Raw genomic sequence first — 12093 nt, 5'->3', positions numbered from 1 at the left:
GAGCAAACTGCAGCCGTAGCTCCCTGCCGAGCACGGGCACCCAGAGCCCGGCTCCCCGAACTGTCCTGGGAATGGAGCAGATCGTGCAGATTTGCGGTGTTTGTTAAATTTTGCCAGAAGAAAGCAGCCCCGGGGGATTTGCGTCGTTCCCCGCCGGCGGGAGCGTCAGGGCAGGCTCTCGGCATGGTGTGTGCCGTGTGTGCCGTGGAGGCTCCTCCTGCTCGCGTCCCGGCGAGCTGCGGGTAGAGGCTTTGGGCTCCTCGTTCCTCTCCGCTCGTGCGTTTCTTTCCCATTTTCTGTGCGCAGGGTGGTTTCAGCTGCATTTTTTTTTTTCCTCTTAAATACATTTGATATGCAGTACCCTGGGCAGGCTGCTTAAAGTCAGCATTGCCCGTCGCTCTGTAGGCTGACAGTATTGCTTCGTGGAAATCCTTGGGATGTATTTAATTAGGGGAATATTTTTCCTCCTCATACGCAGCAGCTTTGGGAATGTCTGGGTGGCATTCATCGCTGTTTTAAGGAGGTTGATGTGCAAGAAGTCCAGTAGACGATTGCGTTGGTAGACATGGTTGCAACTCTTCCCTGGTTGAAGCCCGATGGGTTTCCGTGTGAAGCAGCAAGGACATGGGCGAAACGCGGAGTCCTCCCTCTCTGGCAGGTTTTGATCGGAGCCGGTGATCCGGAGCCATCCCGCAGTCGCACCAAGAGGATGACGATGTCGTAATCGACTCTTCCACTCTGATGGTGTTACAGCAGGGCCGTGCACGGCTCCAGCCTTCCTGTAACGCGTCGGCCACTCCAAAGGTTTCCTCATCGCAGCTGATCCCGCTCCCAGACCGCAGCTCGGAGAACCAACTGAAACAACAGTTTTGTAACCTTGGCCAGAAACCAGATAATCAGCGGCATCCAGAAGTGTAGCAATATCAAGAGGCAGCTGCATATAGATAATTGAGGGAAGGGTTTGTGGGAAGAACTGCTCCCGGAGAAAGCACGCCGGCAGAGCGGTTGCTCGTGGTTCAGGGTGCTGTCAGGGCTCGCTTTATTTCGGCCTTCGTGTATCCTGAGCACGATCCCAGCTGGAGTCTGAATCACAGGGCAGCCGGGCAGAAAATTCCAAATATCGTCCTGTTAAATAGTAGCACTTGACGTAGTAGGAAAACTCGGAGTTGTCATCGTTTGAGACCAATGGTGCAGGGAATGGCACTGGCAGGTGATGCGTGCAGGGGGTTGTGGTTTAAATTCGGCCCCTCCGCAGGGATGGCTTCGTGTCATCGCCGGAGATACGCCGAGGAGTTGGACTTCCACGGTGCCCGGTGAGGTCTCGAGCACCATTTTGACCGTGGTCCTTGAAGACACGGGTGCACCTCCGCGTGCGCAAGCGGCTCGGCAGGCTGGGCTGCTCCGTCCCGTTGTTTCCTGCAGCTCCTAAGAAACCCCGGGAAGGCAGGTCTCTCAGAAACGATTGCAATTCCGATAGCTGCTTTAATTCACGGTGCTGAGCCCGCTTGGTGTGTGCTTGAGGAAGCAGCCGGCCGTGCCCGAGCCCCGTGCAAATGCATCCAGCCGTGAGCAGATCCAGGCGTATCGGGAGGTCAGGAAGCGCTGTGGGTTACGGAGAAATAAATATTTGTGAAAGGCGGAAGAAGGAAAGGGCCGTTGTGTCGGGGACCGGGTCCTGGTTTTGCAAACGGCAGAGGAGAAGCCGTGCAAAGAGGCCAAGAGAGATTTCAGCTGTAAGAACTCCTGATCAAGAGCGACATCCCCCTTCAAAAGCCAGGAACGAAACGGTAGTGAGTTCCCCAGGGAAAAGAAGGAGGCTGTTGAGTTGAAGGGGAGGGCATGCCGGAGCCGTGGAACTGGGGTAGCGGCGGCAGGAGGCAGGCGTGCTTTCCAGCCGGCCGCCTCGGGAGCAGGGAGAGGCAGAGATCTCCCTGTTTTCCTTGTTTTGGTGACGGCTGCAGGAATTAGCGCCTCGTGCTGCGCTATCTCATTAATAACTAATCTTTGTGATTACCCGGTGCAGGGCCGCTGGACAAAACGCACCCGTGTTTGCACTGCGGGCTTGCAGGCACCTCCTGCTCTTGGGCTTGTGTGCCCGTGGTGGAAAAAGATGGACTTTACTCTTCCGGAGCCGAGCCGGAGCACAAAGAACAATCGTTCCTTGTTCCTCAAAGTGCCCGTCCCACCGGTGCTCACGAGCAGTTTTAGGTACTAATCCTGAGTCGCGTAGGACTAACGGGTCAGGGGAAAAACTGATGGAGAGCAGAGCTGTGATGCTGGGAGCGTGTTGGTGAACCAGCACGGAGCAGGATGCGCACGGACCGTGCTGGCTTCAAGATGTGACGGTGGCTTTTTGGAACATGCGACCTGGTAGTGATGTGCACCGTGGGTTTAGTGCCCGCTGAGCGGGTGCCACCGTGCTGCACAGCTCCGAGATGCTCTTCACTGGGGTGACAAACATCTCGGTGGAGGTATCAGCAGGGTGATGGAGAAGGGCACGGTTCAGCACGTTGAAAGTCCTCAACTTGTGCTTTTCTCTCCACGCTTTCCACTGCTAAAGGTGGGGGATCAAATTTTGGAGGCGATCTATGTGAGCTGTTGTTTTAAGGCACTTTTCAAAGATCTGAGGACACCTGTTTTTCTGGGACAGTCTTCGAAACGAGCCTGAGGTTTGAATATTTTCGTGATTCGATGGGCCTCGTTCATATTCCAACTTTTTTCAGACCAAACAAATGTGTTGGATTTGTGCAAATAACGTCTGCGCCTCTAATTGCCATCCTTGCACTGGAGTTTTTTCTGTAACGGGTAAGAGCCTCCAGCCAGCTTTCTTCTTATTGTCTGGCATTTGAAGAAGTCTGCACCATCTTTTTTTTTTTTTCTTCCCTCCAAGCTGGCAGGGTGCGGGCAGGCTCCGACGCACAGATCTGGAGCGTGAGCTCATTTGTTGTGGCTTCGGGGAGAGCTGGCAGGAGCCCGGTGGGTCCGCCCGCAGCGGGGTGAGGGGCTGCGCTGGAGCTGCGGGAGGGCAGGGGTGGAGGGATGGATGGGATGGGTGCAGGCAGAGCCAGGGAAAGCTGTCGCTCCACCTTGGATATACATCTGCCAGCGTTTGAGGACTTCAGCGTTGGCGTTTTCTCTTGTCGCAGATACGGGTGTTGCTCGCTGTGCCTGTGAGGGCGGGAGAAGGGGTTGGGGTGAGGGGTGTGAACGTCCCTGGGGGGTCCGGTGGGTTTGTTAAGGAGGAATCTCCTCTCGTGTCGGGCACGGCATCGGCGTCGGCTGGCTGGGGCAGAAAGCAGGTCCAACCCTGCGCGTCTGTGCCCATCCCAGGACTCTGGTCCTGGGTAGTGGGTGCGACTGGACCCGCGCTGCCTCCCAGCAACGGGGTCATGCATGGAGCCAGCAGCACCCTCCTCCTCCTCCTCCTCCTCCTCCTCCTCCTCCTCCTGCAGCTTGGAGGGACAGATGCCCTTCCCTTCCCTTCCCTTCCCGTCCCTTTTGGGACCGTTGCTTTTTGAAATCCTCCACAGAAATGTTTAGTCTCAGTGTGTGGCTTTGGCTTTGGCTTGGCCTGCCCTGGGCGAAATTTTAAAAATAAAATAAAAAATATCCATTTTCGACTGGTTCCTCTCCCCTTACTGGGTGGGTGGGTGCTCTGTGGAGCCTGGCCATTCCCAGCTAGGGAATTCTTCTCTCTAGGCACGGCTCCAGCCCCGCTCCTGGTCCTGCTCCCATCAGTCCTGCCGGGAAGGTGCTCCGGGTGCTCGGGGGTGCCGTGGGATCCCGGACACCCCCCTCTGCCAGCCCCTGCCGAGAAGGGCCGTCCTCGTCCCCACCGCACAGGGCGACAGACCGCGTGGCGTGTCTGCTTTTCCAACCTTCTCTCTGCATGTGCCATACTGTGCCGTGCCATGCCGTGGGATCTGGCACCACCACGGCCTTCCCTGCCCGCAGCTGGGGCTGCCAGCCGGGGCTGGCCGTCCCGAACCGCTCAGAGCTGCCAGGTCCCAGGGCGGACTCTCCCCCTCCATAGCTGCTTTCCCAGGGGAGAGCCGTTGGACCCACACCGTGCCAGGGGCTGCGGCCGGGCCGAGGGGCTGCTGTGCCCGGGGAAGACGGCGAGTGCAGCCAGGGCTGGCTGCTGGCCAGAGGCAAACGGCTCCTTTATTTTCCCGGAGAAGTGCGAGGGATTATATTCCGTTGAGCTCACTCGGTCTCCCACTTCTTGTGCGACAGACGTGTAATCGTCTCGTTCAAGGAGCTTAGTTAATTGTTTACGGAATAGGAAGGGTGATGGTTGTCTCCTGGTAGGGAGGGGAGGTTGAGAGGGGTGTCGTGGAAAGGGGGGGCCTTGTCCAGCACCCAGTTTAGGAGGGATTGACGCCGAATTATAATTCTGCAGCCTGAGCCTTGCGACTTTGAAACGCTCAGCCGTCGCTCCCGTGGGCTGGGGGGAATTTGTACGTCCCCTCTGACTCTTATTAACCGTGCTGAAAAATGAAACGGAGACTGCGAGTGGTGTTGGTAATTGTTGTGCAAATGTAATACTCCCTGCAAGCTGTTCCACAGGCCAGGGCTGTGTTTACACGGAGAGGCAGCCAGCGCTCCCAGTGCCGTGAGTCAGCGCCGTGAACAGAAGGGGTGCAGGATTAATCTGGCATCCGTCTGGCCTTTTCTCAGTTAAACAGGTTTTCAAAGCTCCACGTGAATAGGTACCTACCCCGGTTACAAACAGTCACAAAGACACGGGGAGCGGGCAGAATTATTTTTTTGAGGATAAATTGACAGAGCGCAGAATGGTTTTAGTGGGTTTAATTTTTAGCCATCCGTGGTCGGGAGCGGAGCTGTGCCGGTCCCAGCTGTGCTGCTCCCCGCGCTCAGGACCGGCGTCAGCAAAGCTGCTGGTTTTTAATATCCTTTGCAAAATGCTTTGCAAAAATTTCCACTTCTTAGGTTTGCTGTGGATGTTGAAGTGAGTGTGTTCAGGTGGCCGACCCGGTGTCCTCCACACCGACCCGGTGCTCCTGCCTCCTCCCAGGCACTTGCTCGTTTCTCCTTTATCTGCACCGTAACGAGCACCCGTAGGTGAAACGGAGGGGAAAAAATTCTGAAACTTTACAAATTGGCTAACGACGGCTGACAGAGGGAGGTTCTTGAGGCTGTAAACGGCCAAGGCTGCTTCTAGATGAAGCAATTGCAGCATCTGGGACCGCGGCGATGTGCAGCGCCAAGGGGACACCTCGGGCTCCGGAGCGATGCCGTCGGCGGAGCATCGCCAGCGCCGGGACAGCGCGCTGGTGGGAGAGGTGGTGTCTCGCTCGCCGGTGGGCGCCCGGCTGGGTGCGTGGGAGCGCCGAGGCCAGAGCCGAGCGTGTCCCGGGATGCTGAGCTGCCTTTGGAAGCGGCTGGTTTCCATGAGCCCTGGGGGTGCCCGAACTTTGGCGCTGTGCTGGGCTGCTGGCCCTTCGAGTGATGAAGAGCAGAAATTTGGAGACGCAGATTTCTGCAGTTGTTCCCTCTCTTTAACAGGAGACTTTCTTTTTCCGTTTTCTCTGTATGGACATGCTGGGTCTGTATACTCAGTTTTCTACACTTCCTCCCCTGCTGTTTTTGCTTCCCGGCTGCAGCGATGAGGAGGGCTGGTCAGCCTGCTCGTGTCTTTCCCCATTCAGATCCTTTCCTGCTCTTGCATCCAAAAGGAAAGGGCTGAGGGTCCCAAAACTCAGCACGGCAGCTTGTCCCTGTGTCGGGGACACAAAGAGTCCTCGGTCCCCGAAGCCTCCAGTCCTCAACACGGGTAACTGTCCTCCCGTGGCCAAAGCAAAGGAGGGTCTGCCGCCGCGGAGAGCCCGGTCTCCTGCTGGAAGCATCAGCTCCAGGATGTCTTAGCCCTGTCTGTGCCCGCTGCTTTGGTCTGGGAATTTGTGCTGCTGCAGGGCTGGAATGGGGCCTGTGAATCACTTCTTTTGGAAAAAAAAAAAACAAACCCAAACAAAAAAACAACCCACAAAGCAACCCAAAGGGCCCTAAAGCCTCTGAAGCGTAAATGAAACATTTAAATTATGAAGAGATTTCCAGGGAACTCCTAAAACACGAGGCTGATGAAAGCACCGCTGGAGTGTTCCTCCAGCCTTTAACCCTCTGTCCTGCCCCGGCCGCTCCGGGCACTGGGACACAGCACCCGCCGAGATGGTGCCGGGCTCTCCCGGTGCTGCCCGGGCCACGGTTCAAGGTCCGTGCTGCCTCGGCCCCCGGCCCCGAGCAGGCGGGAGGCTTTGGCTCCTCTCCTCTGTTTTCTTTCTCTCTCCCCGCCCACAGAATTCCCATCTTGTGATGGAGCGCTGCGTGACTTTGTTCCTGGACAATTTCCTGCAATTGTAGCTCTGCAGAAACCCAACCGCTGTTACGAGACGTTAATGGGTGCAACGCGTAGCGCTGTCAGGTGGCAATTAGCTGGGGAAAGAGTTTCCAAATGGTGCCTGTTTATGCCGGTTCAGCGTAAGTACGACGAGAGCTTTGCTGTAGGGATTGATGCGAGCGGCTTCTTGGAGAATATACTGTTGCACGGATGCTTTTTAGCCTCTGGTCTCGGGAGAGGAGATATTTTTGTTCACCTAAAAAGGCCTCGGCTCCGGCCGGTATTTCTGATCCCCGTTGCAGCTCGTGCTTCGCTGTGTTTCAGATGTCAGTTGTCTTTTCAGCCCTGTAACCAGGCAACACATGGCAGGAGCAGGGAGCGCTTCGTTAGTCTCCAAATTGTCTTACCTAGGCCCGGGCGCGCGGCAGCGCCGGTGCCGGGGTGAGGAGCCCGTGGCCAACCGCCCCGGGAGCGCCGCGGCCCCTCGGCGCGTCCTGGTCTCGTCTCACGACGGCGGCGTGTTCGAAAAGGGTGTTTTATAAGTCAGTTTTTGTGATGTGCGTCTTGGTCCTGCGAGTGTCTGGGAATTCGGTGTGACAAACTGGGGGAGCGGGGCTGTCCCTGCCCCAGGGGGGTCCGTCCCCGTGTCCCTGCGCTGCGGACGGAGCTGTAGCTGCAAACAGCTTTACGTAGGCTTGCAGTGATGGTGTAGACGAAGAAGAGGAGGGCTGTTGCTCTCTGTTTGGGCACGGTCCGTTTCAGGCTGTCCTTCGTGCAGGAAACAAGTCATGTTTGCAGCTGCAGGTCCCAGCGCGCTTCCCGCGCGGAAGGCGGCAGAAGCCAGCAGCGGTTCTGCCCGCTCTGATCCGCGGTGCGCGGCGTTTGGAGGTGCTCTGCCGTCCCAGTGTTGCTGTTGAAGAGTTCGGTGGGGGTTTATCTCCGTGGGAAGCGTCTTGCCTTTCCCCCTTCCAGTGGAAAGGTCCTTTTGAGATGTCTGACTTCTCTTTTCCTCTCTCCAAACAGACGGTTGATGATGAGGCGATGGCAGCATAAATGAAGATCAAGTAAGGAAGGCAGAACGATGCCCAAGGGTGGGTGTTCTAAAACACCACAGCCAGAAGATTTCTCTCTCAGCAACGACATGGTGGAGAAACAAACGGGGAAAAAGGTAGAGTGTTTGGTTCACCTGCCTTCCTTCGGGGATGCTGCCCTTTGGGCGCGACGTCTTCGCACTGTGGCAGGGTTTCGTGTGAAAGGAGGCTGCCGTGGGCTGTTAGCACCGGAATCAGATCCGTGTGTCAGCACTCTGCCAGCTGATGAGGGCCACCTCATTTCTCGGTGGCTACAAGGCTTCCTGGGAGGTGCTGTGGCTGCGCAGACCCGGCTCGGCCGAGCGATGGAGGGGGGATGCTGTGGAAGATGTCTCTTCTGCATTCTAAAGTGCTGTGTGTTTTTAAGGCTTTCTGCAGTAAGCTGTGGAAGGACCAAGCGATGCAGTGAGCTCACAAGTGTGTGCTGTGCGAGGGAGGAGTTCCTCCTCCTCCTCCTCCTCCTGCTCCGGCTGTAAACGCCGCGTCTGTGTCAGACTCGGCGGGTCTCGCTTCACCCAGAGGTCTGGGCTCTGAGCGTGGCCTGACCAGGGCTCGGCGCCTGAGCTGCTCTGCTGAGATTGCTGCTTCTGGGGTTTTATTTGTAGTGTTTAGGTTGTGACTGAGCTCGAGGCGAGGTTTCTGAGATGAAATCTGAGTTTAAAGATAAATAAGTTGGTGCTTCTCTCCTTCATTCCCAGTTTTCTGGGTTTGCTTCAGACTAAAGCTCTACCTCCTCTCATTCAGCTTTTTTCATCCTTCTCAGTATCCGTAGTTTCCAGCAAATAGTTGTGCAGAAAGCTGTGTACAAACGTTACCTTTAAATAAAAGCTCAAAGCTACGCCTGCTGTATTCTGCTATGGAAACAAATATCGTCCGCTTTCCTTTCACCTCCTTGCTCCAGTTTCTCAGCATTCCCCCAGGAGTTTCCGCCAGGCCCTGGGAGCCGAAGCGGAGCTTCGTGAGCACCAGCGATGCCGTATCTCCTGCTCCATCACTTCCCCTGCAACCCCACCCGTATCGATGGTAGCAACTCCTCTTATGATTGAGGTCATGTTATTGACAAAACGAGGAAAACGACAAATAAGGGTTGGGAAAATCCCAGGCAGAAATCTGGTCATGGAGCACGTTGGCAGCACCTGCCCCGTTGCTCTCTCCGTGTCTCCCTGTGTGCACGAGTCCGGTACAGGAGCCGCGCTGAGAGCAGGGACGTTGCTCCTGCACGGACACTTTGCTGGGACACAGCATGGGGCTCGTAGGAGGGGAGCGAGAGCTGGAGCGGGGCTGCCGGAGCTGGAACAGCTGCCCTGGTGCGTGGGGAAGATCCCAGCGTTTACCCTGGCAAACGAGGCAAAGCCTGGCAGCGCCGGATATGTAAATACGGGAGGTTTTGTCCGCGCTGGGTAAGGAGCTTGATGCCAGCGCAGGTGCTTCGGGAGGGAGAGGATCGGGTATAATATGAATCAGCTCCCATTTTATTCCATCCACTCGCGGCGGCTTAAGGGCTGCGTGTTATTTACAGAGCAGGTTTGTTGAGCAGCGCGAGGGACGCCGGGAGCCGGAGTTATCTCCCGCTGGCTAAATAACTAGGACACAAATAATTTTATGCTTCCCATTCAGAGGCGTCAGCGCAGACCTGCGGAGAATGGGATTGAGTAAGGCCGGGGAAGAGCCTTTCTGCTCGCTTAATTCCGGAGAAAAAAACTTGCAGGCTCTTGTCCTCCGGGGCCTGAGCTGAGATCCAGCCGGAGCGGCCGAGGGACGCGGTGCGGCGGATCGCCCCGTTTCTGGTTAGCTCTGAAGCGTGAGCCGGAGCAGTGACTCGGGGGGAAAGCACCCGGGGTCAGACCTGCCCGTCGAGCGAGCCGCTGCGCTGCGTTTGTCCTGCCTTCGTCAACACTCAGAGCCCCGAGCCGGCGACTTGGCACACGCACGCTGCCAGAGGCAGAGAGCGGCCGCGGCAGAGCCCGAGCCGCGGCGCACGCAGGGACCCGCACCCACCGGGGCTGCCTGCGACGGTGCCCGGGGCGAGTGTGGCGAACAAGCAGCTGCATTGGCATTTCAGTGTTTCCCTCTCAGTGTGACCTTAGTATCGTTTTCAGAGGGCTGGAGCACCTCTGCCATGGAGACAGGCTGAGAGAGCTGGGGCTGGTCAGCCTGGAGAAGAGCAGGCTCCAGGGAGACCTTCCAGTGCCTAAAGGGTCTGCAAGAAAGCTGGAGAGGGGCTTTGGACAAGGGTGTGTGGTGACAGGACAAGGGGCAATGGCTTTAAACTGAAAGAGGGCAGATTTCAATGGGATCTAAGGAAGAAATTCTTCCCTCTGAGGGCGGTGAGGCACTGGAGCAGGTTGCCCAGAGAAGTTGTGGCTGCCCCATCCCTGGAAGTGTTCAAGGCCAGGTTGGATGGGGCTTTGGGCAACCTGATGTAGTGCAGGGTGTCCCTGCCCATGGCAGGGGGGTTGGAACTAGATGGCCTTTGAGGTCCCTTCCAACCCAAACCGTTCTGTGATTCTGTAAAAGTTGTTTTAACATCAGCTCTGAAGCTCTGGCGCTGAGGGCGGGTAACGGCGCAGGATGCTCAGCGGTCCTGGTGTCGCTGCAGGAAACGCGTGAGCTCGAACGCGCTGCAGCCGGGCTCTCTGGGAGGCTGCCCCTTCTGCAGAGGGCTGGTGGAAGAGGACGTGAGCTGCTGCCTTTCGGCTGCGGAGTTAATCGTAAGAGGGAACTCCTGGCTCTCCGCTCCGTGCCCTTCCATGGGAGGCACCTATTAACTCGTGAGATGGCACTCGTGCTGGCGCGGCCACGGCAGCGAAGCGGTTTAAAGGCCACGTCTCCGTCGCCCTCCGTGGCCAACAGCATTAGATGCTTCATCTGCTCTGGTGCTGTCGAGGGAGGAGCTGTTTGTGCCGGGGTTAGCGGAGGCAGCGAGGTCCCTGCCAGCCTTATATGGCTGCACAGAGCCTGCCCGGGGCGGGCGCCCGGGGGCTCCTCCTGGTTGAGTTCAGTCCGAAGGGTTTTGTGAAAACGCGCATGCCATATATGAATAATTCTCCTTTCTGGTGTAGATCCGCAGATCCCCATACCAGGAGCAGATTACTCATGACTTAGGCCGAGCGGAGCGCCACAGCCAGAATTCCGTCAGTTGTCGAAACCGTTTCCCGACGCGCCCGGGACCGCCGGCTGCGTGGGTGCCCGGCGCGCTCGGAGGCTGCGGCGGAGGATTCGCCCCTTTACGGGGAAACGCTCCCACCTGCGCCGACCGAATCGTGTTTTGGCTGCAGCGGGAACGCCGAGCAGAAGGGCACTTCACCCTCGGTCGTGGGCGTGCGTGCAGGAGCTGGCAGAGGTTAACTGGGCCGACTGGGCAGAGACGACGATAGGAAAACTGCGGAAGGTGCTGCCTTGTCACCCTCACCCCTTCCTGGGTGATGGGGGTGGTTGCTCAGGGAGGGAGCCTTGCTGGGGGTCACAGTACCTTGCTGATACTCCTACTGGATCAGACTCTGTGGCTTCCATGGGAGCAAAGAGGGAAAAACACGATGCATTTTATCCATAATAATTTTAGTAGCATAAACACCTTCTGCTCCCATTTCATTATTTTTCCTGCCCTTGACAAAAATTTTTGCCTTTTCTCCTCCCTCTTCTCCCAGTTCCAGAAAAGGGAACATAGTCCTTATTTCTCGGTTCTTCTGGAAACCCCTTGGACTGGCAGGGCTTTCCTGTGCCATACGAACGAGTGCCAGGCTGTGTGCCCAGCACAGAGCTGCCCTCGGCACACGAAACGTGCACAAGCGCCGGGTGACTCGGATACCGAAGAGTCGATGTTTCCGTGAAGATAACCATCCCATAGTCATCGCAGGGTCGTGTTTCTTACAAATGCCTGAGACACACAGGAATGGGATTTCGGTTCCAGTTGTCTCCATACTTCAGATGTTTTATTGCAGCATTGATAATGACACGAATTCAGACTTTTTGAAACTGTGTGTGCGTGTGGACGTGCTGTGCTCTGGTTTTGGAAAGGCTGCAAGGGACCTCGATCAAGGGGACACCGGGGTTTGGTTTCCACCACGTCCAGTGCTCTCTCTGGGTACAACTGTGTCCGTCCCTTTTTGTCACGCAGGGCGAGGACCCTTCCCCTGCCCCATCTCGCCTCCCCTGGCAGAGACCTGCCCAGCAAAGGGCAGACTGCTGCCTGTGTCAGCGCAGGGAAAATCCCGCTCTGGCAGCGTTTGCTTTTTGCAGCGTGGGTTGTTTTGCCCGTGGCAGGAGTTTGGTGTGTCAGCTCAGCGTGGGGCATCGCCCGGGCGCTGGAGCCCTCCATCCTTCTGGGCTTCCCTCCTCCCAGGCTACCGGCGCTGGGTCTGTTCATCGCTGCTTTTTTTTTTAATTTAATTTAATTTTATTTTTTTTTTTTTTTAACTAGCGTTGCAACCTGAAATACTTTCAGCTCGTTTTGGAGAACAAAGGGCTTTGGGGATTTCCAGCGCTGGTAATACAAGTCTTTGCAGAAGCGGCTGGGATGTGAGTCAGGTTTTGGCGGTGTCGAGGTGGAGGCACCGCTCCGGCACAGCTCGGGGCGGCGGCAGAGGCAGTGGTTCAGGGTTGGGGTGTGGGCACTGGTAGCTCAGCTCTGCGGACGGAGGGGGG

The 12093-nt window shown here is 56.9% G+C and overlaps 1 protein-coding gene across 1 annotated transcript in view; it reads left to right on the top strand.

Moving 5' to 3' along the window:
• Window positions 1-12093, top strand: part of ANKRD11 (ankyrin repeat domain 11) — an 81953-nt gene that overhangs the window by 36450 nt on the left and 33410 nt on the right. Inside the window, 1 exon segment of the mRNA XM_086620734.1 lies at window positions 7382-7526. Within this exon segment, the coding sequence (XP_086476860.1) occupies window positions 7440-7526 (87 nt within the window). The 5' untranslated portion in view covers window positions 7382-7439.

The sequence above is a fragment of the Tauraco erythrolophus genome, chromosome 15, assembly GCF_009769465.1.
Source record: "Tauraco erythrolophus isolate bTauEry1 chromosome 15, bTauEry1.pri, whole genome shotgun sequence".
Lineage (NCBI taxonomy): Eukaryota > Metazoa > Chordata > Aves > Musophagiformes > Musophagidae > Tauraco > Tauraco erythrolophus.
Note: the sequence above shows the minus strand (reverse complement) of the source record. Positions and strands in the feature narration are given on the sequence as shown.